The 26,930-nt window shown below is 39.6% G+C and overlaps 2 protein-coding genes across 6 annotated transcripts in view; one reads left to right on the top strand and one right to left on the bottom strand.

Moving 5' to 3' along the window:
- The window catches only part of slc1a2b (solute carrier family 1 member 2b), a 36,194-nt gene extending 27,201 nt beyond the window's left edge, over window positions 1-8,993 (top strand). For 2 of the 5 annotated variants that reach the window (XM_061677604.1, XM_061677605.1), the window contains exons 10-11: window positions 417-602; window positions 1,809-2,357. In XM_061677604.1, coding sequence (XP_061533588.1) covers window positions 417-602; window positions 1,809-1,824 — 202 coding nt within the window. In that variant the 3' untranslated portion in view covers window positions 1,825-2,357. Of the gene's footprint in view, window positions 1-416; window positions 661-1,808; window positions 2,358-5,313 lie in introns of those variants that run through there. The other 3 variants (XM_061677606.1, XM_061677608.1, XM_061677607.1) reach the window with 3 other exon arrangements.
- An 885-nt stretch (window positions 8,994-9,878) lies between these two features.
- Window positions 9,879-24,944, bottom strand: cd44b (CD44 molecule (Indian blood group) b). Its single transcript, XM_061677651.1, has 8 exons — window positions 24,479-24,944; window positions 16,747-16,912; window positions 15,144-15,286; window positions 14,963-15,010; window positions 11,396-11,734; window positions 10,842-10,925; window positions 10,648-10,726; window positions 9,879-10,557 (listed from the first exon to the last, which is right to left on the bottom strand). Exons 1-8 carry the CDS (start codon window positions 24,543-24,545, stop codon window positions 10,350-10,352), a joined length of 1,134 nt encoding a protein of 377 aa, XP_061533635.1. The 5' UTR covers window positions 24,546-24,944; the 3' UTR covers window positions 9,879-10,349.
- Window positions 24,945-26,930: the final 1,986 nt, after the last annotated feature.

Raw genomic sequence — 26,930 nt, 5'->3', positions numbered from 1 at the left:
TTATAAATAAACCTATCGGAAGCTTCCAAATAAATGACATCATCGTCTGGGTTTTCCAGAAATAGTTTAAAGGCATCGTAATATTATGGTATGTAAATGGTTGACTTTGAAGAAAGTAGCCAAAAAAAAAGAATTCTAAAAAAAATCCTTCTGTCATTAATTTGGCCTTGAGCAAATAGCAATAATTTATGTCATCCTAATTGACCTAAAACAGGAAAAGGTTAGTCTGATTTCATGAAAGACAGTAAGAAAAAAAACCCTTCCGATTTCAACTGGATGTATGCAAAATATGCACTTTCGCCATTGCAATCTGGTGGGAAATTGCCCACTATCCTGTCTTGAACTGCAGAGTAGCCACGGTTCCAGTTTTCCAGTAACTCAAACACTCCTCCTTATAGTAAAAATTGTCTCCTCAGGGACCGGTTCAGGACCTCTGTAAATGTGGTTGGGGACTCCTACGGTGCAGGCATCGTGTACCACATGTCCAAGGCGGAGCTTGAAGAGCTGGATGCGCACATGGTTAAATCAGACGACATCGAAATGACAAAGACCCCATCGTTGTACGACGACATGAAGAACCACCACGAAAACAATTCCAACCAGTGCGTCTTAACGCCTACCGCAAATGCTAACAATTCTGTCGTAGTAGATGAGTGCAAGGTACAATTAATGCTTACTGATCTAGAGACTTGTATATAACCATCTCTCTTCCTGCATGCTCACTATGTTTTTTGTTTCCTCTCTTTCAATTCACTGCACCTTTCTATAATACATTGTAACACACTAACTTGTTGACAAAAATGATGCATGAGACAATGCATGTTTGTAGTTCTTCTGGAATAGCAGCTTTTGTGTTGTGAATGTATAGAAATATAAAAACTCATCAAAAATTGCTTTTGAAACAAACCATCTCAGTACATTTTAGAGTGAGCTTTATGAGCCTTTTCTGATGCTATAACATTTTGTGGATTGGCTTTAAATGGCCTTCATTAGGCAATATGGGAGTATTATTCAGAATCTCACATCTATCAAAAGTTCACTCTACATCAATTTATAAACCCTCTTAATAAGATATTCTTCCCCTGATTTGTCTTAGTTGCTGCAGACATATTTTTCCTGTGCTCAGTGTCCCATGTGGACCCTTCCATTCATCTAATTATAGCTTATTTTAATTATTAACTGATTTCCAATGGGTCACCTTTTGCAGGCATTTGAAAATCCAACGATGGAAAATGCTGCAGATAATTAGCAGCTCACATATTCCCGAGACACAGTTACTGAGCCGTTAACACACTGGGATTAGTATTTTAGATAAAAGCTATTTTGGCTCATTGTGAGGTTTAAAGGTGCAGTGTTTAAAACATTGCACCTTTAATCTTTTATTTTAATTTGTTAAGGGATTCACAACAATGCAGGAGCATGAATTACGTGTACAGTATGTACACCAACATGTATTTGCACTGTTCATTTTTTAAAGGATGGAAGGTGTTGCCTGGTAACACTGGCACCAGAAATCTGTTCAAAGTGATAAGTTGCATCTTCTTTTTAAGGCTCCATTTCCTAACAGACCAGAGGCTTGCTATTTCCAGTTTATTCTATATCTAGTTGGGTTATTTTGTTGTCTGCTAATAGCATTACTCACATTTTGAACATGAACACGCTCTAGTGGGCCTGCAAACTAGTCAAAACGCATTAATTCTGTAGTTTCTGTAGTTGTGTCACTTTTGTGCCACTTTTTTTGCATGCAAATGTGTTTTTTAAATGTAGTTTTAGTTTTTGGTGATCATAAATGCTTGGTCTGTCCCCAGGTCACTCCACTCATAAGACCACTATAAGCATGTTCTTCAGTGGTCCTTTGGGAGTTCCAGTTCCAGTCATAACATTTGTATATAGTATTGTTGCTGCTCTGTTGTCAAAGTCTTCCAATGTACAGTTCACATCACTGTTTAGTACAAAATGAAAAAGAATGTGTTGAAAGATGATATTTACAGGGAATTAACAGGTTTACCTGAATATTGCATGTTTATATTGTTATACTATTCCAATAACAGTGGAACCTCTCATGTTGAACATAATCCTCTCCAGGATACTGGTAAAGCTTTGATTTGTTTGGAGTTGCAAGAATTTGTTCGAGGGTCAATCTTTTGACATAAAAAAAAAGCCTTCTTTATAATTTATTCATCTTAACATTCTTTTAAAAAACAAGTTGCTGATTGTTAATATCAAAATGTACAAATATACATGTGTTAAACATAAATAAAAACAGAATACAATGATTTGCAAATCATGTTCAACCTATATTTAATTGAATACACTACAAAAACAAGATATTTAATGTTCAAACTGATAACCTTTATTGTTTTTAGCAAATAATCATTAACTTAGAATTTTATGGCTGCAAGACGTTCCAAAAAAGCTGGGACAGGGTCATGTTTACCACTGTGTTACATCACCTTTTCTTTTAACAACATTCAATAAACGTTTGGGAACTGAGGACACTAATTGTTGAAATTTTGTAGGTGGAATTCTTTCCCATTCTTGCTTGATGTACAGCTTCAGCTGTTCAACAGTCCGGGGTCTCCGTTGTCGTATTTTACGCTTCATAATGCGCCACATATTTTCAATGGGAGACAGGTATGGACTGCAGGCAGGCCAGTCTAGTACCCGCACTCTTTTACTACGAAGCCACACTGTTGTAGCACGTGCAGAATGTGGTTTGGCATTGTCTTGCTGAAATAAGCAGTGGTGTCCATGAAAAAGACGTTGGCCCGGACACGACGTCCACAATTTCCAAAAACAATTTGAAACTCGTTGGACCACAGAACACTTTTCCACTTTGCATCAGTCCGTCTTAGATGAGCTCTGGCCCAGAGAAGGCGGTGGCGTTTCTGGGTGTTGTTGATAAATGGCTTTTGCTTTGCATAGTAAAGTTTCAAGTTGCACTTACGGATGTAGCGCCAAACTGTATTATCTGACATTGGTTTTCTGAAGTGTTTCTGATCCCATGTGGTGATATCCTTTACACATTGATGTCGTTTTTTTGATGCAGTGCCGCCTGAGGGATCGAAGGTCACGGGCATTCAATGTTGGTTTTCGGCCTTGCCGCTTACATGCAGGGATTTCTCCAAATTCTCTGAACCTTTTGATGATATTATGGACCGTAGATGATGAAATCCCTAAATTCCTTGCAATTGTACGTTGAGGAACATTGTCCTTAAACTGTTCGACTATTTTCTCACGCACTTGTTCACAAAGGGGTGAACCTCGCCCCATCTTTGCTTGTGAATGACTGAGCAATTCAGGGAAGCTCCTTTTATACCCAATCATAGCACCCACCTGTTCCCAATTAGCCTGTTCACCTGTGGGATGTTCCAAACAGGTGTTTGATGACCATTCTTCAACTTTCTCAGTCTTTTTTGCCACCTGTCCCAGCTTTTTTGGAACGTGTTGCATCCATAAAATTCAAAGTTACCGTATTTTCACGACCATAGGGCGCACATTATTAAAAGGCGCAGTCTCAGTTACGGGGTCTATTTCTGTATTTAACAAATACACAAGGCGCACCCCATTATTGGGCGCAGGCATGGTAAAACATGCTAGCTTAAAACATACGGTAGCATGCATGCACGCTAAAATAATGTTTTTAAAAAGGCAACGGGAGCAAAACTGAGTTAGGTTGTACTTTATTGAAGTATTTAACAATGTACTCACGTTATTTTTTTTCTCAGAATTGATCATCCACAAATCGTCCACAAATCCATCAAAGTCCTCATCTTCTGTTTCCGAAATGAACAGCTGGGCAAGTTCTCAATCAAACACGCCAGGTTCGAGTGAGTCTCGTTGCCGTGCGAAAGCTCGAACAACAGTGCAAGGAGATACGTTAGCCCCAGCATCCACAATCCATTCATAAATTGTGGCGTACCTCGCCCGACGCTGCCTCCTAGTCTTAGTAAAGCTGTGTTCGCCATCTGTCATCCATGGCTCCCACGCCGCTCACTTCACTTTGAACGCCATGTTTACACGAATGTCCAGCGGTTCGTCAAGTCTCCCGGAATGATGGCAAGCCCCGACTTATTACACACAGTCGAATGGTGACTGTTGAGACGCTTCTCCCGGCTGTTCTTTGCTCATTAATCCATTGCTCGAGTTGGTCTTCCAACTCGGGCCACCTCGCCTGGTTTCCGCATTTTGTTTTTCTTTTTTTCCCATGGAAACTCAGCTTCGTCTTCTTGACTTGGCGAAGCTCGTTTTCCTGCTTCCTCCACTTGCGAACCATGGATTCGTTGATCCTTAATTCTCTCGCAGCTGCTCGATTCCCATGTTCCTCCGCGTGACTGACAGCTTGCAATTTAAACTGTGCTTCGTAAGCGTGTCTCTTCGTAGGTGCCATTTTCGGGGGTCCTTAGCCAAACCGATGTTGTTTTGCACAATGCAATGCACAATGCTCCCAGTCAGTCAAGCGGTTAAAAAAAATACATCTAAAATAAAACAAATAAAAATAAAAAAATAAAAATAAAAAACACCCCGGCGCTATATACCTAATGGGGCCGTGGCTTTAGTGTCCTACTTCACACACCCTTCCCCTGTCCTCAGCCACGTCCGCTTTTCCTCTGTGTAAGCAGAAATACTAAAAAAAATAAATACAAAAAAATAATATTTTTTTTTTATAAAAGTCAAGCGGAGCGCCCGTCACACAACAACATTTATAGATGTTGGAACTCGCTGCACACATGAGGCGCGCCATATTATAAGGTACCCCATCCATTTTGGAGAAAATTTAAGACTTACGGTCGTGAAAATACGGTAATGATTATTTGCTAAAAACAAGTTTAAAGAAAAGTTTATCAGTTTGAACATTAAATATCTTGCCTTTGTCGTGTATTCAATTAAATATATGTTGAACATGATTTGCAAATCATTGTATACTGTTTTTATTGTTTTTAACACAACGTCCCAACTTCATTGGAATTGGGGTTGTAAAAATATGAAAACAATTGTATTGATGAATGAGGCATAATGTGCCACACACACACACAAAAGGAGCAAAGCACACATATAAGGTTAACCAACAAGATACTAACATTGCCAATTATAATGTCACATCACATCAAGTCTAGTTTGTCCGATATCTTGATAATTCAACTTTAGACGTTCCACAGTAGTACATTTCCAAAAGATAACTTTATGGTAACTGCCTCTGAGCATTATGAATCTATGGCGCTTAAATGACCCTTCTAATTCCTGGGTGGATGTAAGAGTGTTGTGTCTCTTTCTCAGATGTGTTGTTTAGATTTCCGTGCTAACTGCTTGCAGGTAACCTCAGCCACAAACGGCTCTGCTGCGGAGTGCACGCTTGTTGAGGAGGAACCATGGAAACATGAATAATGGCAGTGCAGAGATCCCCTGCTCCTGGGCTCCACAAGTTTTCCTTTCTGGTGATGAAAAAAAGAGTGAATGAAAAAAATATCATATGAACAGAACTACTAATGTTTATTATGTAGTCTAGTTTTCTTTATTATTAGTCCCTTTAAGATTCTTTTTGTAATAGTCTCTCTGACTGATAAATTCTACTAATTCACTTAACTGTGAAAAGACAACAGCGGTACACGCTTCCTGTTAGAGCACAATTCTGCCCTTAGTAGCAGACACTTGCACAAGGTTGAAGGAGAGAAGAAAGATAAAAACATTAAAAACTACACACTATTGCGAGCAATACATTCATGAAGCGTCAATTATTGTAATGAGAGTGGGAGTCGTTATGGCGATCACTTCCCCACTTTTCTTCCTTTTCATTACCATCAGGAGCACACCTGCTAAGATCATGTTTATTTTTAGTCTCAAAATCCACCTGACTGCAATGACCTAGTATGCTGAAGAATTGATGAAAGGGTTGGAGGCGGGTTATGCCGAGCCTTATATCACAATATTCATTCTTCAACATTAAAGCACAAATCGTACTATGGAGACAAATCTTAAGACACAATGTGTTTCTTTTTTAATTTACTATAATCTAGGAAATAATTTTTCGCTTTTCTTTGACATGTGTGTGTGCGCGTGTGTGTGTGCGCGTGTGTGTGTAGGCGTGCGTGTGCAGGTGTGTGTGTGTGTGTGTGTGTGTGTGTGTATGGGTGTGCATTCGGAAGTATAATAGTATATGACTAAGTCAGTTATTGGGACCAAACGGACAGGAAAAAAATATTACTATTATTATTATTCTAAGTATTCAAACTTCCACAGTCACATCAAGACCAATTATTTTTGTCTGTTTACAATGGATACAATCTCAAATTCCAATGAAATTCCATATTTAAAGAACAGCATATTACTGCCCAAAAAGAATGATTTACACCAATGAAAAAGTGAATTTTGCATCGTAACACCAATGAAGAATTGGCTGGTCTAAATCTCTTATGGCACAAATGAAGAAAGATGTAAAGCACAAAGCATGTGGCACAAAAAAAAAAAAAAAAAAAAAAAAAAAAAGCTAATGAGCCATCGAATTCAATTGCCTTAAGCGGCACGTTCAAAATTATGCAAATACCTTGATTCCCAGAGATTCTCAGGCTTTAATGTTTACTCCTGACACATTAGCAGAAACCCTAATGTTTACTTCCTCACATGATCTTTTCACATCAAGGTATGGAGCTTAATTGCACAACCATTACAAATTTTGATGACGACAATGGCAATATTTGAGTGCAAAAAAACTTTCTGCAAAAATGTCTACTACATTCCGGTGGTTGACGGATCCTCTAGCTGTGTGTAGGGCCAAATTAGCTTTGATGAAACAGAAAGAAATGAGAGAAAGTGCAGCCAATGGATGTCAGATGGGATTCTTGACATGCACAAACAGAGGCAGACCATAGATATTTATACTCATCCTCAAGAAGCCTCCAAGATTCTTGTTTTGCCAGATGTACAAAAGCAAACAATTCCATATTTTTAGCCACCGGAGTCCAAGACTGTTTCTACAAACCCTAGATGCTGCAGTTGTGTGCCCATATCCATGATTTCACTCAACAAAACAGTAGACACATAATCCCTTACTTTTTACCACAATCAGGTAATGTTATGTTTTTGCAACTCTCATAAAGCAACACAAATGGACGACTGTGTGTCTTAGCCTGTATGAATGAGAATTCTGTGATTTTTTTTTTTTGTCAGTGTTGTGTCCTTCTCTTCTGTCTTGTTTCTCTTCATTCGTGCTTGACGACAACTCGGCCTTGAAGACGTTTGCGTTACACTGATCAAAAGCACACACAAACCACATCAAAGTAACAATAGAAAAAGCTAACAAGATATAGCGCACCTCTCAGTGTAGTCGAGTTCCTGACGCACAGGCTCACAAGCCATCTTAGTGGGCTTCCATAACGCCACAATGCACATTTGTGGAACACATATGCATATGAACACGCCCATATAAACCGTCAAGTTGATAAAATATTGAAGAGCACAGCACTGACACCCTAACAGGCCCTTCCAGTTTGACCGCATGGCCTAGTTGCGTTCAGGAACAAAGTCTTTCCATTAATTAGACTATGAACACCATCATGATAAGAGTTGGACCATGTTTACCTTCAAACTATTTTAGAAGCATGAATAAAATGAAATGAAAATTATTATAATTTTTTTTTTTTGCACCACTATCTTAAAAGCATGATATTTGAAGTGCCTCCTTGCACTTTTGTGTATATACTGTATTGTAGTCAACAGTGTTTTGATGTTGTCATTTGTTTTCCTCCATTTTTCCTTTTGGGAGTGTTCAAATGGTTTGTAGGAATATAGTTTTATTGCTGTTACATTATAAATGTAATACTATAGAAAATATATCATCTATGTCCTGAGTAGAACTAGATTAGACGAAACGTATTGGCAGGAACTCGTGTATTAAATTGCTTGTTTGTTCTTTTTTATTCTCTAATAACTAGGTGCTTTACTTATCTGTCACTCAACAATATACAGTATAAATATGTTTTTGTATCTAATGTAAGCCTTTTGAATGTTTGTTCCTTGACAATATAAGCAGTGTGCATTCATTTTCATTGTACATAAAATAGATATATACGGTAAATGTTCTGATCCGTGGCAATGCAGAATATCCTCAAGCAACATTTGCATGAGGAGGGAAAAAAAACCAAGAGGGTCTGCACAAGAGTAAACGAGGGAAGAAGGAGACGTTTGTTAAAAACGGCCAACATGACTTTATTTGGTGGAGACTGTGAGAAAAGAAGGTAAAACGTTGTCCGTACGTACGTAGGCAAGAGTGAAGAATCAAATGGCGCCTAGTAGTTACTAAGTGAGTGAACAACTATCCCATTTTCAAATAAAACTTCACAATATTGAACAACATTCCTCAGGTGAATCATTGTGTCTGTTTAATGGCGAAGACTGGCCTTTTCTCATTGCCAGTTTTGGCATCATGTTTGACCTGATGCTTTGTTAGTAGCATATCGTGGATCTCTAAGATTGCTTTCAGGTTCTTCGTTAAAGTGCCACACATGCAACCTACTTTATAGCGAGACTGTCATGCCATCGCCAACATATCCCATAGTAAACTTGCCTTTACCCGCTTGCCTTTTTTCACTTTCTACGCAATCCACAATATGCACAGAAACCCACCTGGAACTTGCTGAGTTTAAAAAGGAAACAATATTGCCGTGAAGGGCCCTAAAGTACATTTCCACTTTCTTTTTTTACTGAACTGTGTCTTTTACGAATGAAACAACCCTGAAATGGAGATGATAACTTCATCGACAAGAAGTTAATATTACTTTTCTTGGCCTTCCTTTCTTTGTAAAGCTTTCGCTTTCATTTGCACGTAAAGGCAGAAAGTATGTATTGAAGTGATACTGAGAAAAAGACAAAAAAAGTAAATGAATTCTTTCCTCGATCTTATGGTATACTTAAAAAAAATCTGTTTCTACATATCTAAATGTGCTGTACCTTTGGTGTACATATACAAATATAACTAATAAATGTTGATTCATAACTCATATTGACTTCTGTTTGTTCTTTTTTTCTTTTAATGAACTATTGCTTCCTCATTGAAAGATACAAGACAATTTCTCGGATTCATTTGACTGATGTCCGGTGCCACGGAAACCTGACTTCCTCTTTCATTTACAGTACCGCCGCTATTGAGTCAATTAACTTTTTTTCTTTCACAGCACAGACCTACTTGTATCTGTTACCTCAGTTGGGTACTGTACAAATCTTCAGCGACATATTTCATTCATTGGTAGTGCAGCTCGACTACACTAGACCATGTGCTACTTCTCCAGGAAATGAAAGGTTTGTGAGCAAAAATGCCCTTGATTTGAACAAGTATGGAATGTATATTTAGCATTTTATTTTCACCATTTTCTTTAATTTCTTCATGAATGATGCATGAATATTACCAACAAAACACATGCACATGGAAAAGCTGACGATCTTTTGGTGTAAAATGAACAAATCACTGCTATGCTTTATTAAATGTCTTCTTGATTGTTCTTTTTATGTTCTTGTATTAACTTATATTCTCAGTCTTCTCACCACAGCCAAAGAAATTTGACACATTGTTTTATTCAACAAGCATACAAAGCTATTCACACCAGAATAACTGGCAGCTATTATGGGAAGGACATTTCAGGCTAAATTGTTAAAAAAAAAAAAAAAAAAAGAAAGAAAAATAATTGTAAAAAAAGTGTTTTATATATATATATATATATATATATATATATACAGACCAAGAAAAGTGTTACAAGTTATATCTCCAGCTGTTTTGAGAAACTAAAAACTAAAGTAGAGGACATGCCTGGGAGACCAAAACACAAAAATAAGCAAATAAATCACAACAATATAAAAGATTGTTTGCTCATATTTTATATGACACAGGATTTTTCCAATTAAATTTTATTGTCATAGTTTGGGCATTTCACTGTTTTGGCTGATGTGCGTCTTTACGCTCACTTAAAAAAACAAAAACAAAAACGCAATCCATGCGTCTTCATTGATTAAAACATTCCAACCCAACCCCCTGCGTCTGTTTCCCACCCATCCCCTTTGTTATCAAGACACACAACACATGCACAAAAACTGGCACACAACACACTCACACTCAGTTATGCATGCTTCCCCTCCCCCTCCTCACTAATATGGCACACTGGACAAACAATATGCTGCACGAGGGCCGGAAGGACCCAGCAGCCTCGGTCCAGTACAGTGGCAACTTTATGTTTCTACATTACACACACAACTACGCGCTAACACCCACCAAGTGTCCATCCAGTGCTGACCACCCAAGCAGTTTAGAACGCCACCCGTCCAACCACCCGACCCCCTCCCTTCCACTGCCTCCGCCTTCTCCCTCACGCCTCTTTATCAGGCGTTTCCTCCAGCGTGATGACGGTGAACTCCTCGTTGTTTCCGTTCTCCTGGGTCTTCTCCTTGTTCATGAGGGTCACCATTTCCTGCTCCCTCTCATGCGCCTGGGAGCTGGAGGCCACAGCTCCTGCGGCGCCGTTTCCCTCGTTCTCTTTTGAAGTGATCATCAGGGTTTGTTTCTTGCCACACCAGCTGCAAGAACACATCCACACGCATTTGTCCACTTGTTGCGTTGCCTGCCGTGTCTGAAAAAGTCATTGGAATTCTACAGTATGTGCATACCTCTTCCTTTTGGCAACAGCCACACACACAAAGAGGATAGCGGCAACTGCTGCGAGCACCCCAACGATGACAAGCCAGTCTGCAGGGAGATGTACCAAGAAGAAGAACTGCTGTCATAGAGTTCAGGCTCGAATGACTGTGTTATTTGACTTCAATTACAAATGACTTCACGGTAGCACATCGTGGCCGCTCACTTGACGAATCACTGGCCTCCCGTTGATCCGGCTGTGGCACGACCACATTCATCCTTTTGTTGCCATGCGGGGGTTGCTGTGTAGCTTCATGTCCATAAACAAACAAACAAAATAACGATTTCACTCATCTCTTACTCAAAAGTAATTTTAACATTGATTTATTTAACATAATGACCAAACTTCAGTCTACCTGTCTGTTAAATCTCAGATCCGCTGGCAAAACAATACCTCATTATTGCATTTTATGTGTAACACAAGGCTGTGTTTAGTTTTGAAAGATAAGATACCTTTAAACATTTGGTTTCAAACGCACAAACGCATGGCGATTGAGTTGAGTAAGGAATTAATGTGAGAGTCAAACACCAGAGGGCACCGTGTCTTATTAAAAGTTCAGTTGTCATGAAGTTGCTGCATTGAGGACTGCTGTTCGTTTCAAACATAGGAACAAACAATTAGTTTGAATACACAGCAATCTGTTGATATGTAATTGTTGCATTACCAGGTGTCTATAATAACCGCATGCACTCTGTTTGCTGTAATACTACAAGACTTACACGCAGCTGTAGCATCCTCATTTTCGGGCTTCATTTTCACATCCCCCTGCTTGTCATGTGGAAGGGGCTGTGTTGCATCGGTCCCTCCGACGGGGACGTGGGTCGACTGTGTTTCCTCTTCAGAGTGGGGCGGCTGCAGCCCGGATCCAGTGGTCTGATCGAAGTCTCCAGCAGTGAACGCGATCAGGACAGTATGATTGTTGTCCCATCCAAGTGAACTAGTTTCCACTGTGGGCTGTTCTGTGGCTTCTTCTGGCACAGGAAGCGGTGTTATTTCAGTTACCCCAACAGAGAGTCCTGATTCTGCTGGCTTGGACACTGGCTCTGCTGAAGGAGTTGCTGACAAAGGAGAAGAAATGTTTATCCATACATCCTAGCATCACAACCACATTGGCATATCGATCAATCTATAACAAATTTCCCATTCCTGAAAAAGGGCACATAGGGGCAAAAAGGATAATAAGTGGAGGACACTTGCCCCCAGTAAACCCCCGATGACACCACCTCTGACCAGGTGTATCCCAGTACATTGATTATTCAAACAACAAATAGCACTGAAGGTCTGTGCACCCTTTCAGAATTGGGTTTTGCCTTAGTTACGAAATTGGAAAAAAAATAATAATTATTATTATTTTATTTTTTTTAAACTTAACCAGGCGGGACAGTGGATGACTGGTTCGTACATCTGCCTCACAGTTCTGAGGACCCGAGTTCAAATCCGGCCTCGCGTATGTGGAGTTTGTATGTTCTCCCCATGGCTGCATGGGTTTTCTCCGGGTACACCTGTTTCCTCCCACATTCCCAAAACATGCATGGTAGGTTAATTGAAGACTCTAAATTGCCTGTAGGTGTGAGTCTGAGTGTGAATGTTTATTTTGTTTCTATGTGCCCTGCAATTGGCTGGCGACCAGTTCAGGGTGTACCCCGCCTCTCGCCCAGAGTCAGCAGGGATAGGCTCCAGCACGCCCGCAACCCTAGTGAGGATAAGCGTATGGGAAATGGATGGATGGATACCGTAATTTCTCATGTATAATCCACATTTTTTTCCCCAAGAAATTTTCATAAATCAATAGTGCGCATTATACATAGGTATAGGAGAAAATTAAAGACTTTCACCTTTTATAAATGCATGCCACCATCTAGAGGTTATTACAAAGCTGTACACTTTCATTCCACTATTCCACCGCCCCCTAGAGGTTATGAAAAAGTTGTACACTTTCATTCTATTATGCCACCTAGAGGTTATGAAAAAGGTGTAGACTACACTTTCATTCCAATATGACAGGGGTACATATGACTGCATATATGTACAATTGTGCTCATAAGTTTACATACCCAGGTAGAATTTGTGAAATATTGTTTTGTTTTGTTTTGTTAAATATGACTGATGACCAACAACAACCATCATTAATTTCTTTAATTTATCTTTTACAGGTTTTGTTTAATGATAATGCTTTTCTGAAATGCTTGACAGTTTAATTTCAATCCCATTAAAATGAAATTAAGTGTGTTTTGCCTGGTCCTTCATGTTTTCTTTAAATAATTGTACCCATCTTACAAATTCTATCTGGGTAATCAAAAATATGAGCACAACTGTGTGTTTTCTCATTTACTACATAAAAGTAGGGCTGTGAATTTCAAAATAAGAGCAAGTAATTAAAAATAAAGTATTATGTGTTCAAGTAAAGTGCATAACTTCAGAATAATTCTTTGAAAAAACTCAAAATACAGATAATACTTCATCTTTCGATCATATGGGTAGAAGCAAAATCATGCATTGTAAAAATACCTTATACATAGGTTTAAGGGTTTTCCAGAATTTTGAGGTCAACCTAAATTGACCTCAAAATTCTTAGGTTACATGGGTGTGCATTATACATGAGAAAATACGGTAAATGTGAAAACCAGCACACATTTCTCTTTTTCCCTCTTTGATTCATTGTTTCAACAGTAGCTTCAGTAGAAAATAAACTATGCTCAGTTCAGCACAGAGCTACACTGAGGTCTATCTGTATTTAAATGCATTGCAGTATTGAGCAGATTAATAGTCCTGCCATACTTCAGAAATATTTCTTTTCATGCCCATTATATATATATATATATATATATATATATATATATATATATATATATATATATATATATATACTGTTGTGCGTACTTTACTGTATATTCATTAGCACATTCTTAACACTGCTCATTTGTTTTTCATCAGTCTGTTATTTTACATTATACAGTACATGTCTTTTAACATGATATGCATTCTATATTTGGGTTAACGCGACACATGTTTTTGTGTACAGCTTAAGTTTGTCCCTTCAAAATAGCTGTAGCCCAACTCCTTCACCAGTGCGCCGTCTATGGGTTAGGGTTAGAAAAAACTTGATTAAGAAAATCAAATCAGCGCCATTGCACAAACATTGGCCATAGCAAATAAAACCATTTGGTACATCCTGAAGACAAAAGAAACCAGTGGTGTCCTAAGTAACAGACGTCGAATAGGTAGACCAAGGAAAACAGGACCCTAAAACAATGATAGTGACATCAGCAACACCCGATTGAGGGCACAAGTGAAGGTCATGAACGTAAGCAAGAGAGCAGACATTACACTTATAGATGCAATTTTACTCATGGACCCTTGGACCACTGGTGGTTTGCAGATCACACTATTAAAACATTGCCAAAGATGACACATGGAAATGTTATATAATTTATGTGACTCAATTACGTTTGCGCATTTTATCGTTTTTTTTTTGTTTTTTTTTCCACATCTGAAGGCACTTTCAAAACAGAGCATGGTGCTGCTCTGTGTCTTACCCAGGATGCACACCAGCATTTATTTTCTCAATTTATGTCATTTGATTCAACTGAATTCAAAACGTTCGCCTTTTCAGTGCCAAAGCCAAGTCCTTACGGACTGAGCTACTGACGCCCCCATAAATCTTTCAGACAAAACAATACAATGAGCTGAGATAAGGTCATGATTGCACTAGTGAGCCAGACAAGTTAAAAGAAAACGTTGATATGACTGTTAACATTGATATCAAATTAGTCTCCTATGTGCCCATGAAATGCAACCTCGCACTGGATTTTCAACTAGGGAAAAGGTGGATCAATAAAAAATTATTTGGATGGTACACTGGATTGTAATCAAGGTTCTGTCATCCCCATGGCAACCTGTTGTGGTTCACAACATTCAGAAGCAACAACATCTCCTTTCATGTTGTGTTTGTCCTTCTGTTGGCACTTATTACATTCATTAGGTTAACTACAGTAAAATGATAAGAAAATATTATTTTTTCAAAAGGATCTTTTATTGGTGTTTAGTACTACAGAATACAGTATCTACCGGTCCATTTATTGTCTTTGCCTGTTACCAAATGTACATTTAACACTATTGACTTGATTTAGTATTATTTAATTTTTTCTTTTAACTTCAAGTAGATTGGTGTGAAACTTTTGTTCAAATGTTTTAATCATTTTACATTCTTGAATTTATGTGACATGGGTATGTTTGTGTGTGTGTATCATTTCAAAATAGGTGCATGCATGGATGGTTGTTCTTACCTTGTTCATTTCTGTCAAACGCCTTATCACAGTTAATCTCAGGCCCAGCTAGTACATGGACAAAGTAGAAGAGATAAAAATTGGGACATAAATAAAAGGTAACTACTGAGGTACAGATTATGAATATGCATAAAATTCTAAAAAAGTTATGGGAAGAAAAAAACATCTGAAACAAACAAACCTGTTTCATCGTAGCAGTAAGTATCTAAACTGTCATTTGGGTCGTCACGAGGATAAATGATTAAGCCGGTCATATTCATGGCACAGTTTTCATGGGGTGTGTGTCTGAGGATCGCGAAGCTCATGTTGCTGATCCAGCCATTCCTGACAAAACATCACATTTGACAGTGACATGGTTACATTTTCAGAGACAGAAACACTATGAATTTGAAAAAAGCGACATATGAAATGAAAACATAGAAGGGTAAGATTGTTTAGGTTATTTTAAACCTAATTTCGAAGAAAGACTGTGGCAGTGGCCAACACAATAAATGAATTTTCAAACATCACACCCCTCCTTGAGCCGTCACCTTATCGTGGTGGAGGGGTTTGATCCTAGGAGTTAAGTTGTCTGGGGCTTTATGCCCCTGGCAGTGTCACGCATGGTGATCCAAAGACCCCAATGACGAGAAAAATTATTGAATTGTGTTTTCCCTTGCCCGGACGCGGGTCACCGGGGCCCCCCTCTGGAGGAAACAGCTAATAGTTTATCTTACTTTGGCCATCATTGCTGATTTTGAAGACGCTGGCAGCATATAGAGGGTGACTTGAACAAAAAAAATCTAACATCCAAATACACCAATGAAACCTGCGCAGCTAAGAGAAATATTAAAAAACTGGTTAGCACATCTGCTTCACAGTTCTGACGACCGGGGTTCAAATTCCGGCCCCGCCTGTGTGGAGTTTGCATGTTCTCCCCGTGCCTGCGTGGGTTTTATCCGAAAACTCTGGTTTCCTCCCACATCTCAAACACATGCATGGTAGGTTGATTGAAGACTCTAAATTGCCCGTAAGTGTGAATGTGAGTGCGAATGGTTGTTTGTTTATATGTGCGCTGCGATTGGCTGGCGACCGGTTCAGTGTACCCTGCCTCTCTCCCGAAGTCAGCTGGAATAGGCTTCAGCACGCCTAGTGAGGATAAGCGGTACAGAAAAAGGATTTCATGGAACAAATATTAGAATTTGGGATGTAAATGAAGGTTAGTGTTTCGTATAGCGTTAAAGCCAGCAGAGAAGGCCTTGTTGGTCTCGACGGCTCACACAAGTTCTGTTTCTGTGCCTGCTAGCAAAATGATACTTTCCCCCAAAAAACTGTATAATGTATTACATTCTTGTAGGAATGGAAATTGGAGTACACCGTAGTATTCCTGGCATGTAAGCAACTTACATTTAAAAAAATAATTGCTGTAGTAAAACGTGAAAGAAATTGGTGAGAGAATTATTCATAGTTGTGATGTGGTGGTGCCCGTGACAAATTTAGCTACTTTCATGATTGTCCAAGGGTGACATTTAAACACAGTAACACGTTATTATGTCCGAGACACAAATGCAGCAAAACAAATCAGAAGTGAAGACAGGGGAAACATTTACAAATATAAATTCCCAAAAGAACAGTAAACAAAAAGCAGGCATCAACACAACATCAAATGACAATAACATGGACTGAACAGAAACGGAGGACTTAAATATTACCAGAATAATGACATAACAAGGCACAGTGGACCAGGCGAAGAAATGAGCTGAGTGGTTGAGAGGGGCGAACAAATGAAAAGTTTGTGGATTCACCTGCAGGTTTCCATGTCTTTCTCGAAGGCCTGTTCGACTTGTTCTGGACTTGCCATTATAGTCTGTAGCTGTTCGCACACATTTTGAGCCTTGGTAAAGGTTAGGGAGTGACGAGCTTCTCCCTCGACAATAAACACTCCGGCATAGCTGCAGCTGCGAGAATTGACTGTGGGATGAATAAAACAGAAAAGCATTCAGTTAAAAACTAAAAATGTATAAATAACAATTTTACAGGAATTACAGTGCAGAGGGGCAATTAGTGGTCTAGTGATTAGCACATCTGCCTTACAATAGAGAAGTTCTGGGTTTGAATCTCAGCTCAGGCCCTCCTGCGAGGAGTTTGTACCTTCTATGTTTGCTAGCGTGGGATTTCTCTGGGTTCTCCAGCTTCCTCCCACATTCCAAAGACATTTAGGTTCATTGAAGACTGAATTGTCTGTAGCTGTGAATGTGAGTACGAATAGTTGTCTTTCTACATGTGCCCTGCGATTGGCTGGTGATCACTTCAGGGTTTACTCGCGCCCGAAGTCAGCTGGGATAGGCACCAGCACACCCTAGTGAGGATGAGCGCTTCAGAAAATGGATGATGGATGAATTGTTCTAAGGTGTGAATGGTTGTTATACTCTAAGGCAGGGGTGTCCAACCATTTTCCTCCAAGGGCCTTATCGAGAAAAATCTATCACTTTGACATTCTTTGAATTTAATTTATTAAACACGCTGAAACCATTCTGTTAAGCAATTACATATTATAGTTACTATATTTTGGAAATACTGCTACTTCACAGCAGTCTGTCAAAGTTGACAGGAAAATAATTTAGAATTTTTCAGGATTGTGAAGTGAGCCACTGCCCAGAATCCACTAGAATAGAGCCACACCAGCATTTAGGAGCAACCGAATCTCATGTGCACATTCAGAATCAAAACAAGAGCAAACTGTAATAACCTGAAATTGTTGAAAGATGTGATACACTATATTGTCAAAAATATTGACTCACCTGCCTTGACTCACATATGATTTTAGGTATTATCCCATTCTAAATCCATGCGGTTTAATTTGAATTATCTCTGAAGTCTACCCTTTGCAGCTGTAACAGCTTCAACTCATTTGTGAAGGCTTTCAACAAGGTTTAGGAGTGATTTTATGGGACTTTTTGTCAATTCTTCCAGGAGCATATTTGTAAGGTCACACACTGATGTTGGGCGAGAAGGCCTGGCTCGTTGTCCACTCGAAATCAACCTAAAGGTGTTCTTTCGGGTTGAGGGTAGGACTCTGTACAGGCCAGTCAAGTTCATCCATACCAAATTCTCTCATCCATGTCTTTATGGACCTTGCTTTGTGCAGTGGTGCGCAGACATGTTGGACCAGGAAAGGGTAATAACCAAACTGTTTGACTGTCCAAAATCTCTTGTTATGCTGAAGCATTCAGTTTATTTCACTGGAGCTCAAGGGCTAATATCGTGGATATTTCCAACTTTGTGGGAACAGTTTGGAGATGGCCCCTTTCTATTCCAAGATGGCTGTGCATCAGTGCACAAATCAAGGTTCATAAAGTTCACTGGCCTGCACAATCTGACCTCAACCCTATAGAACACTTTTGGATGAATTAGAGCAGAGAATGAGAGCCAGGCCTTCTTGTCCAAAATCAGTGTGTAACCTCACAAATGTGCTTCTAGAAAAATGGTCATAAATTCACATAAACACTCCTAAACATTATGGAAAACCTTCCCAGTAGAGTTTAAGCTGTTATAAATGCAGAGGGTGGACCAATGTCTTATTAAACCCTATGGATTAAGAATGGGATGTCACAATTCAAATCTGAGTCAAGGCAGGTGAGCGAATACTTTTGGCAATATAGTGTATTTTCACAAATTGGATCTTGACACGGAGTAGAAAACATTTTTGCTTCTGACACTGAATTATCGTTATTCATCAATGCATTATGGAGGCAAATTTCTTTCTATTTTAGTTATACATTATTGTATGTATTTTAGTTGTACATTGCTTATTTGCATCTTGGCACATCTAGAAAACCTCGATATGTAGTAAGAAATAGTAATTTTCAGGGGTGTCACACCCATGGGGGATGTGGGTGTCACAATCCCACCACTTTTGACACCCACACTTTGTATACTGCCCCCTCCACCTTTTTTTCAATAATGTTGCGAACCGTGTCAAATTTTACTTTTAGCATAATAATGGACGGCGAGCCAGAAATGGCCAAAAGTAGTTTGGACACCCGTACTCTAAGGGCATTATTTTCATAGACGGCACATCTGCAAAAAACGGTATATCTCAAGCACAAGGCTTACTGAGCGTTTGCCTATTTGACAGACCAGTCTGTGACAAGCTGCCCGTACCAGCACAATAAGAGTTTATCTTTTGGCATGCGCCTGTCACATGTGACAATTTGGTGGCAGAAAATCAGTTCAAATTTACACCGGTCACAAAAATAGAGCCATCAATACGCCATGCAATTGAGTAGCGACTAGCCCAGGGTTTATCCTGTATCCCATGGTGGGTGTATCTCACCCACAGTCAACTGGGATAGGCTCCAGCTCACCAGCCACCCAAATGAAGACACACTATAGAAAATAGATGGCTGAAGGCTACGGAGGAGTAACAATTACTGTATTCTTTTAAGTGAAATCCCGCAATAAAAAAAATGTTTAACAATAGATCTGTGGAAATGAAGCAGACTGAAAGCAACTAACCCTCAGCCACAAATCTTTCACTTTTCATCTTTATCACTTTTTTTTTTAGCTCATTATCAACATATTCAATCTTCACCATCACGTGCATGGCAGCAAAAAACACCGCTGTGTTGGTCGCTTCCAGTCACTCTGATTGAGACCATGTCATGGACCACGAGAACCCTTTCACAACTATTAACTGGGTAATAAGCAAATAAGTGATCTGACACGGGGTGGCTTGCTCCATGGACATATGTAGGAATTCAACATGAGACAATGTTTGCATGAGGTGAAGAACAGAAGCATCATGTGTCTGCAGTCTAGTGCCTCAGGCAAAGACACACACACACACACACACACGCACACGCACACACAAATTCATCGACGTTACATTAAAATAGGTATTTTATTTACTTAATCTTTTAGCAAACAACTAGTAGCCTGATCGTTATGATAATTAAAAGTCAGAACCTTTTCTCACAAGATGTGAGCTAAACTGCACGTGGAAATTACTTACACCTGTTAAAATGTAATATGTGAAGTCACTCAAACAAGCGAGAAAGAGAAAAGAGCAGGCAGCAGCATATGGTGACATAGATCACACTAAACATTGATATGAGCAGGTGCACATTTGAATTCATAGTGATAGTGAGAGAAACAACTTGAATGGGAAATGCAATATAAAACAACACACATTAGTGACCGTACAATAATCCACATCAGGGGAGTCAGACTAATTTTTCTTGTGAGCCACACTGTAGTTACTGATTCCCTTGGAGGGCTGATATGACTGTGACCGCATATGAAATGAATTATCGCCTCATATAATTACATATACACAACAAATTGATGGAACACTACTTTTGAGCCAAGCCAATAAAAAAAATAATACATTTAATTTAAAATGGAGATTAGTAACAAAAAATGCTTGCAATATCTCAGTGTTAGTGAAAGTAGTGAAAACTATTTTGGTATTTTTTTTCTATTTTGGTATTTTCTCAAGGAACATGAAGCCGACGCACATGATTTGCTTTCACGGGCTACAGGAAATGATGTAGCGGGCCGGATCTGGTCCCCGGGCCACGAGTTTGACACGAGTGATCTACATAGTGAGCATTCCATCATACCTCTGACAATGTCTGTGGCTGACCACTGTAGGTTTTTTAAATCACCGAATTAGTAGTCCGAGATAAAAATAAAAGATCATGGTTGCTTCAAAGATTTCCTAAAATAGCAACAAAACAAAACAATACCAGCTACTGTTCATCATAAACATGTGACTGAGATAAAGGGTCATATTCAGTGGAGATATGGATGAGTTCTGTTTATAAAGTATTATAATTATCAGAGCACACACTTGCTTTCCCGCAAACACCGCTTGTGATGACACAATGGAAACTTATCTTTAGTCTGTCAGGTTGGGGATTGTGGTCTGTGGCGACCATGGCAACCGGCATATAACAAGAGTTCAGCTCTTGATTGCTCAGCTCAAAACAATTTAGTTTTCATAAATTTATAAACAATAAATAACTTAATAGAACAGACTTAAAAGTGCAAGTGCCTTAACAGACCTTTTTATAAATTCACTACTAAAGTGAAACTCTGACCTTTGTTTTATCCCGCAATAAATCCACCAATATGGTTCACTGTACTATGGCAAGTGCTCACATATTAGCACAAGTTATAACAGAAAAGGCAAACTGTTCCACTGTTACAGTTTAAAAAAGGAAGTACATTGTTGAGGAAATAACTGTTTAATACATTTGACTCTTGTATTGCAACATGCATGCAAACAAAACAAGTGAAAGTAATTGACTACATCAATATTATTTTGATTTACTATTATGAAAATACAGCCAGTGTAAAAGATGTTAAGAACCCTGTTACGGTTGTTATCGGTTATTTGTGCGCCGTTAACATATCTGATGAACTATTTGCTGTTAGCGGCAGTTGGGCAACAAGAGTCTGTGCCAATACTGTCTTGAGTGGCTGTTCCCTCAGGCCCCCCACATACACACACACACGCACACGCACACGCACATGCACTCACAAACATGCAGCCACATGGCAAAGAGTCCCTGAAAGGGTATGCTGAAAAACAACAGTAGTTGTGGCCCCGAAACTAGCCAGAGGGATCAAAGACAGCAAAAACTGCAAAAAGGGAATTGATTAGTATGCAGAGCAGTCACAAGGGTTTTTGTGCAGCCCCAAAGCCTGCCATCCCAAGGCAGTGACCACCCCAAAGCTTCCTCTGCCACCTAATGAAGTTGAAACCAAAGCAACTGATTGTTCATGGTGTCTCGAGCCATGGTGAAATGAATCTAAAATAACAATGTAGAAATAATGTACTGTACTGTTCACGACCCTTGTCCTGCATGTTTCTCCTCCTGTCTTGTCCTTATCCTGTCCTATCTTGTCCTGTCCTTCCCTCACAGGGTTTAGTGCTACTGCACCATACAACACTCATATGTAATGGATCATTGTTCTAGGTATATTTTCTCTCCCTCTACTGTCCGATTTCCTAGTTTCTATCGTTTTTATCAAATTGTTATTTGTTTGTCTCCTGCATACTAGTAATGAGGAACAAATTAGTCCATGCAGGCACAAGGCAGGGCCACAAACATTTATGCTCACCGAGACTAAAACCGAAACGCTATCAAGGACATGTCATCATAAATCATGGAGAAAACCAGCATACCAAGTACCTTCATATTGAGATCAACAAAAGTTGTTGTTTTCACTTTATCACTCTGTCTTTTCTGTGCTCTGTGGCTTTCACAGTTATATTATATTGATAACGTCGGAATGAAAACCGCAGCAGGAATGTCACCTTCAAACAGACACATTCTTGTTCACTGTAACATAATTTTTTTCATCAGCTGGTTTCGAAGCAAGACTCGTGCCCTGACCGTCACTCCAGCAAGGCACCACTCTTTTACATCATCACACCTCGATGAATTGTTCGGTTAGCAGGCATGTCCGACCACTCACAATAAAGTGTGGCAGGTGAATATATGTTTGGTGTACACGTACATTTTTGCAACAACAGTGGAAGGTCACGAGCAGGACTGCCATGATCACCTATTCCATGCGCTTTTAATGTGTTCAGAATAGGAGGTTTTAAACAAGGAAGCATATCTGAAATGAAGAAAAATGTATTACAGTGACACGAAAAGATGTCAAACCGCATATTTCCTTTACCGGGCCCCCACTAAGATTTGCAGTTAGTGAATGTGGTTTATGAGTAATCTTGCTGAAAAGCAAAGGGTGCTACAAAGATTTCCGAGATGTGAATAAAGATTTTCTATTGACATGAAGAATAATTTTCATTTCTATTTAGTTCATACGTCATTTCATTTTTTTTTCTTGATTTCTCACATTTCCTGCAGACCAAAATGAAAAAGGCTTTTAAATCATTTTGGAATGAGTCTTGACAACCAACTCTTTCAAAATGTAAAGCATGCCAACGTGCATACACTACCCCATAACATTTAGTTGAAATCTACACTCTAATGAGATCCAATACAGAACATTAATTTCACACTATTTGTATTTATTCTTTGTAGATGGGCGTACCCGTTGTGGTCGAGGCCATGGCGTGCCCTAACCACCTTAGCTTAGCATCCAATACAGAAGTGTATTGGATGCATCAAGTGACGTCTTCTTTAACGTCACTTGATGAAGGAGAAAAACACGTGGTGACGCAGCTGAGGAGGCCATTAGAGGCGAAAGGTCTGTTGTGGTCAGGACCACTAAACGTGGTGCCAGGTTTAGTGGTCCTGACCACACCGCACATTGACACATGATACATCTGATAAAGAAGAGGCTAGATATAGTGGTTGGGTTGGTAAAGAAGTAGTTTGTTAAAGAGATTCAGGCATTAACAGGACGGTCTACTTGGTTGACAATCAATTCCTCTTTTCCGCAACAGGCTAAGCTTTTGAAATTACAGCGTTTTCCATTTCTTATTAGCTAAAAATCATAACATATCTGTTCAGCATAGGGGTTACAATGTGTGTAAAAAAAGCTGTAACAGATGCCATTGTAAAAATCCTTTCATGAATCTAATTTGAGATTACATGGCGGGTTAGCCTTGCAACAGGATCCTATGGCCTGACCTTAATGATATACTTCAGCCCACAGAGTTAATGTTCAAAGACTGTCCTGGGCCATGATGAGCAAAAAAAATCTAATCAAATCAAATCAAATAAAACCATTGCACAAACACAAACGCTTGCCTCCTCTGCTCACAAGAAGCCTTGAAAGGACCAAACGCATATTAAAGTGTAGTCCTCCCACAGCCACAGATGCTCTCGAGAAGTAATCTTTAAATTTGCCTTTAAACTAGGACTCATTTCGAGAGTGTAATGCTCAGCGCCGTGGTGCCAGAGGGAGTCTTTGTGAGCAACGTGACAACCATCTCCTGTGGGACCAAGCTAGATGCACCCAGACCTGTTTGATTCAGTACCAAGTTCACCTCCAGAGATGTATCGCTCGGGGCAACAAATCCAATCAAAACCTAACTCTAGGAGCACATGTGAGATGGAAAAAAGAACGACATTTGCACAGAGGGGTGGTGCTCAACATCCTTTGTGGCAGAGCGTAAAGCATTAAAATGTATGATTCCTGTAATAAAGATGAAAAAATGGTGCCTTTTGCTTCTGGAAGTTGTGCTTTTAATGTTCAGATGAAATAAATAGGTTCTGCTGCCAGACACGTTAACGTGTGTTCGACACAGACACATAGAGAAAGCCTTTTCTTTGTGTCTGTCAGGAGTCTCAGACTGCCAGACATGGTGTTGTCTGTGCTGTGCTGTGTAGGATACACACACTCACTCTTGCCGGAATCCACACATTTTTTTCCTTACAAGCTGCATATAACAGAGCCTTTCTTTTAGTTTTACTCTCATATTCTCATTAAGATCCGGATATTCAATACTCCCGTGTGCCAACAAAGGCGAGTCAGTCGGCCACAAACAAGCCAGAAGAAAAAAAGCTGAGTTCAAACAAAGAGCACTGTGAGAAGGTATGGTCCCCTCACCTTGAAGTTGCTCTGACCTACAGGAGGCCAGATGTCCTAAGGTGACTCCCAAGAGAAGAATCCACATCCTGGGCAAGCCTCGTCTGGATGGCTGGCAGAGTAGCTGAAGGTAAAGGTGCGCGTGGACTCTCCAGTCGTCCTGTCTCCCCCCAGCCAGGAGTGACGGGCAGTGTGCGAGAAAAGGTAGCTTCCTGTGTGAAAGAGAGTTGCTATGTGTTTGTTGGCAGCTGGAGAGCACTCAGACTTTGCTCAACTTTTCCCTTCTGTGTCTACAAACCACAGCCGCTGTGTGCACCCACGCAAGAAGCGGAAGAGCGCCTCATGTGAGCACACACCCTCACTTGCCCCACCTCTCTGCTACCATCGCTCTTCCTTTGCCTGCCTCCACAGTTTGGAATGGATAAAGGCGAAGGTGAGCTCTCCCTCTCATCTGGCTGTGCGTCTACCTCCTCCCTCTGCCTCCTTCTCCCTTCCCTCCTCTTTTCAGCAAGCAACAGTTTCAGTGTGCCCATCTGGTCTTTTGTTCACTCCTCACTTCATTTTCAATTCAACCAATTTTCTTGTCCCTGCTCCCTTTCACTGTTTCTTTGCATGTCACAGTGTGATCTGGTGGCAGCAATAGGAGTCGGTCACATCCATTTCACAGGCACTTTTCATGTTAAATAGACTAAGATTGGAAACACAAATGGGAGAAAGCTGGAATACAATCAAAGGACATGCACAACGTCCTGGGACACATCACACATCTAATCAATCAATTCTACACCTCCAAATTTGTGGGGACAACCTTTTTTTCTGTTCCATCATGACTGCGCCCCAGTGCACCAAGCAAGGTGGCCAAATACATGGCTGGAGGAGTGTGGTGGGGAAGAACATCACAGCCCTGACCTCAACCCCAAATGCTATTGAACATATAATTTGCATAGACAATTACCAAAACCTGGTGCATAACATAAATCACTTGGCTACCATATGATGGCGAAAGGGAAAAAATCGAGGGAATAATCATGTTATCATTCTGCAAAGCGGAGACCAGCTCTTATTTTCAGTTCCAGTAGTTGTTCCAACTTTTCTCTATGATGTAATTCTGTGTCTTTCACCTTGCTTGATCTTAGTGTGCCACAATTCAAGACATAGAGGAATCTGAGTAACACAATTCACCAATGATGTTGTACTACTATAATGACAACAGTGACTTCAACAACTGACAGAATCAGCTTCCTAACAACACATCCATTGTGGAACATCTCATACAAACACACGTGATGATGGCGCATGAGTGCTTGAAGCTTGTAATTTTGTGACTTCCTTATCAACCAGCAGTAAAGGATGTCTAATGTCGCAGCACGAGGAATGACTTGTTACTGATTTATCATGAGAGCTTTAAACATTTATCTCCTGTGTCTTGCTCTATCAGTGATAGAAGAACCAAATTTCCTGAAAGAAAAGAAACAATGGACAATTGTAAATGTCAGTTACAATTGGCAGTGCGGACTTGTATTTATGAACTACCTTTTGCGAAGAACAATTATGAAAGTTTGAGACAGAGGTGAAGAATGCCCAGTTTTACACAACACTTAGTCACTGAACATTGAAGCACAGGAAGTGCAAAGTAGACAAATGACAGAAAACACCCTGAAAAAAACACAGTCATTGACCATATTATCCATCTCCTAATCAGCTGCAAGTGAACTGGCTGGGCAAAAAATGAAATGGAGAACAATATACATATAGAAGCAGTGGCCTCTCAGCTTCCTTTAACCTTTACAAACATCTTTGGGCTAAATTGTTGTACTTGGTTACACAAAAGAAGACAATTTAAAAAATAAAAGTTAGACATAAGAGTTGCTGACCTCATTTGTATTGACTTCACTTTACTCAGCAGATAAACATTAAAGAACCATGTAACAGCCACTTCCCGAGCAGTGGTTACTATAGTGAGATACAAACAACAAGCGTGCTTGCACCAGAATCATTTTAGTTTGGACTTTCCTCTCTTTCAACAAACTGAACATCAGTTTTTCTCTGTGAAGGAAATTTGATGGAGGATTTTTTTTTTTTAAGCTAATGATTATCCAGGCAAACTTGGTTTCCCTGCCAGAACAATGTCTGTCCTAGTTTTCGTTCACTGGAAAATCATTGACACAAACCTAAGAGATGATGACGAGAGGATCAGTGTGTAACAAAACTGTGGTCGATAAATCCCTTTTAAAACAGCTGAGCATACACAAAGTCTCATATAAGTCACCTTTAAAGAACACATAACCTCTGTACCATGGAATGAACAAAATGCTCAATCACTGTCCCTCTATTCAGGCAAAGCAAATCATTTTAAACTGAATCGAACTCAAGTACCGGTACTAATGATCAATGGTCTCCTTTCACATGACTCAAAGATAGACGAAGTAATTTTGTAGGTGGCAACAAAGAACTATCCAGAATGTAAATACTG

Source organism: Phycodurus eques, chromosome 5, assembly GCF_024500275.1.
Source record: "Phycodurus eques isolate BA_2022a chromosome 5, UOR_Pequ_1.1, whole genome shotgun sequence".
Classification (NCBI taxonomy): domain Eukaryota; kingdom Metazoa; phylum Chordata; class Actinopteri; order Syngnathiformes; family Syngnathidae; genus Phycodurus; species Phycodurus eques.
The sequence above is the reverse complement of the archived record's forward strand: the minus strand, read 5'-3'. Positions and strand labels throughout refer to the sequence as shown.

What these genes read in the sequence shown, in the direction of transcription:
- cd44b (XM_061677651.1), bottom strand. Translation starts at nt 24,545, where the DNA reads ATGTGGATTCTTCTCTTGGGAGTCACCTTAGGACATCTGGCCTCCTGT. An exon ending in TAGGTCAGAGCAACTTCAAG is followed by an intron (nt 16,913 to 24,478) that starts GTGAGGGGACCA and finishes TTCATCCCACAG; the next exon opens with TCAATTCTCGCAGCTGCAGC. An exon ending in GTTTGACAGAAATGAACAAG is followed by an intron (nt 11,735 to 14,962) that starts GTAAGAACAACC and finishes CTCCTTTGTCAG; the next exon opens with CAACTCCTTCAGCAGAGCCA.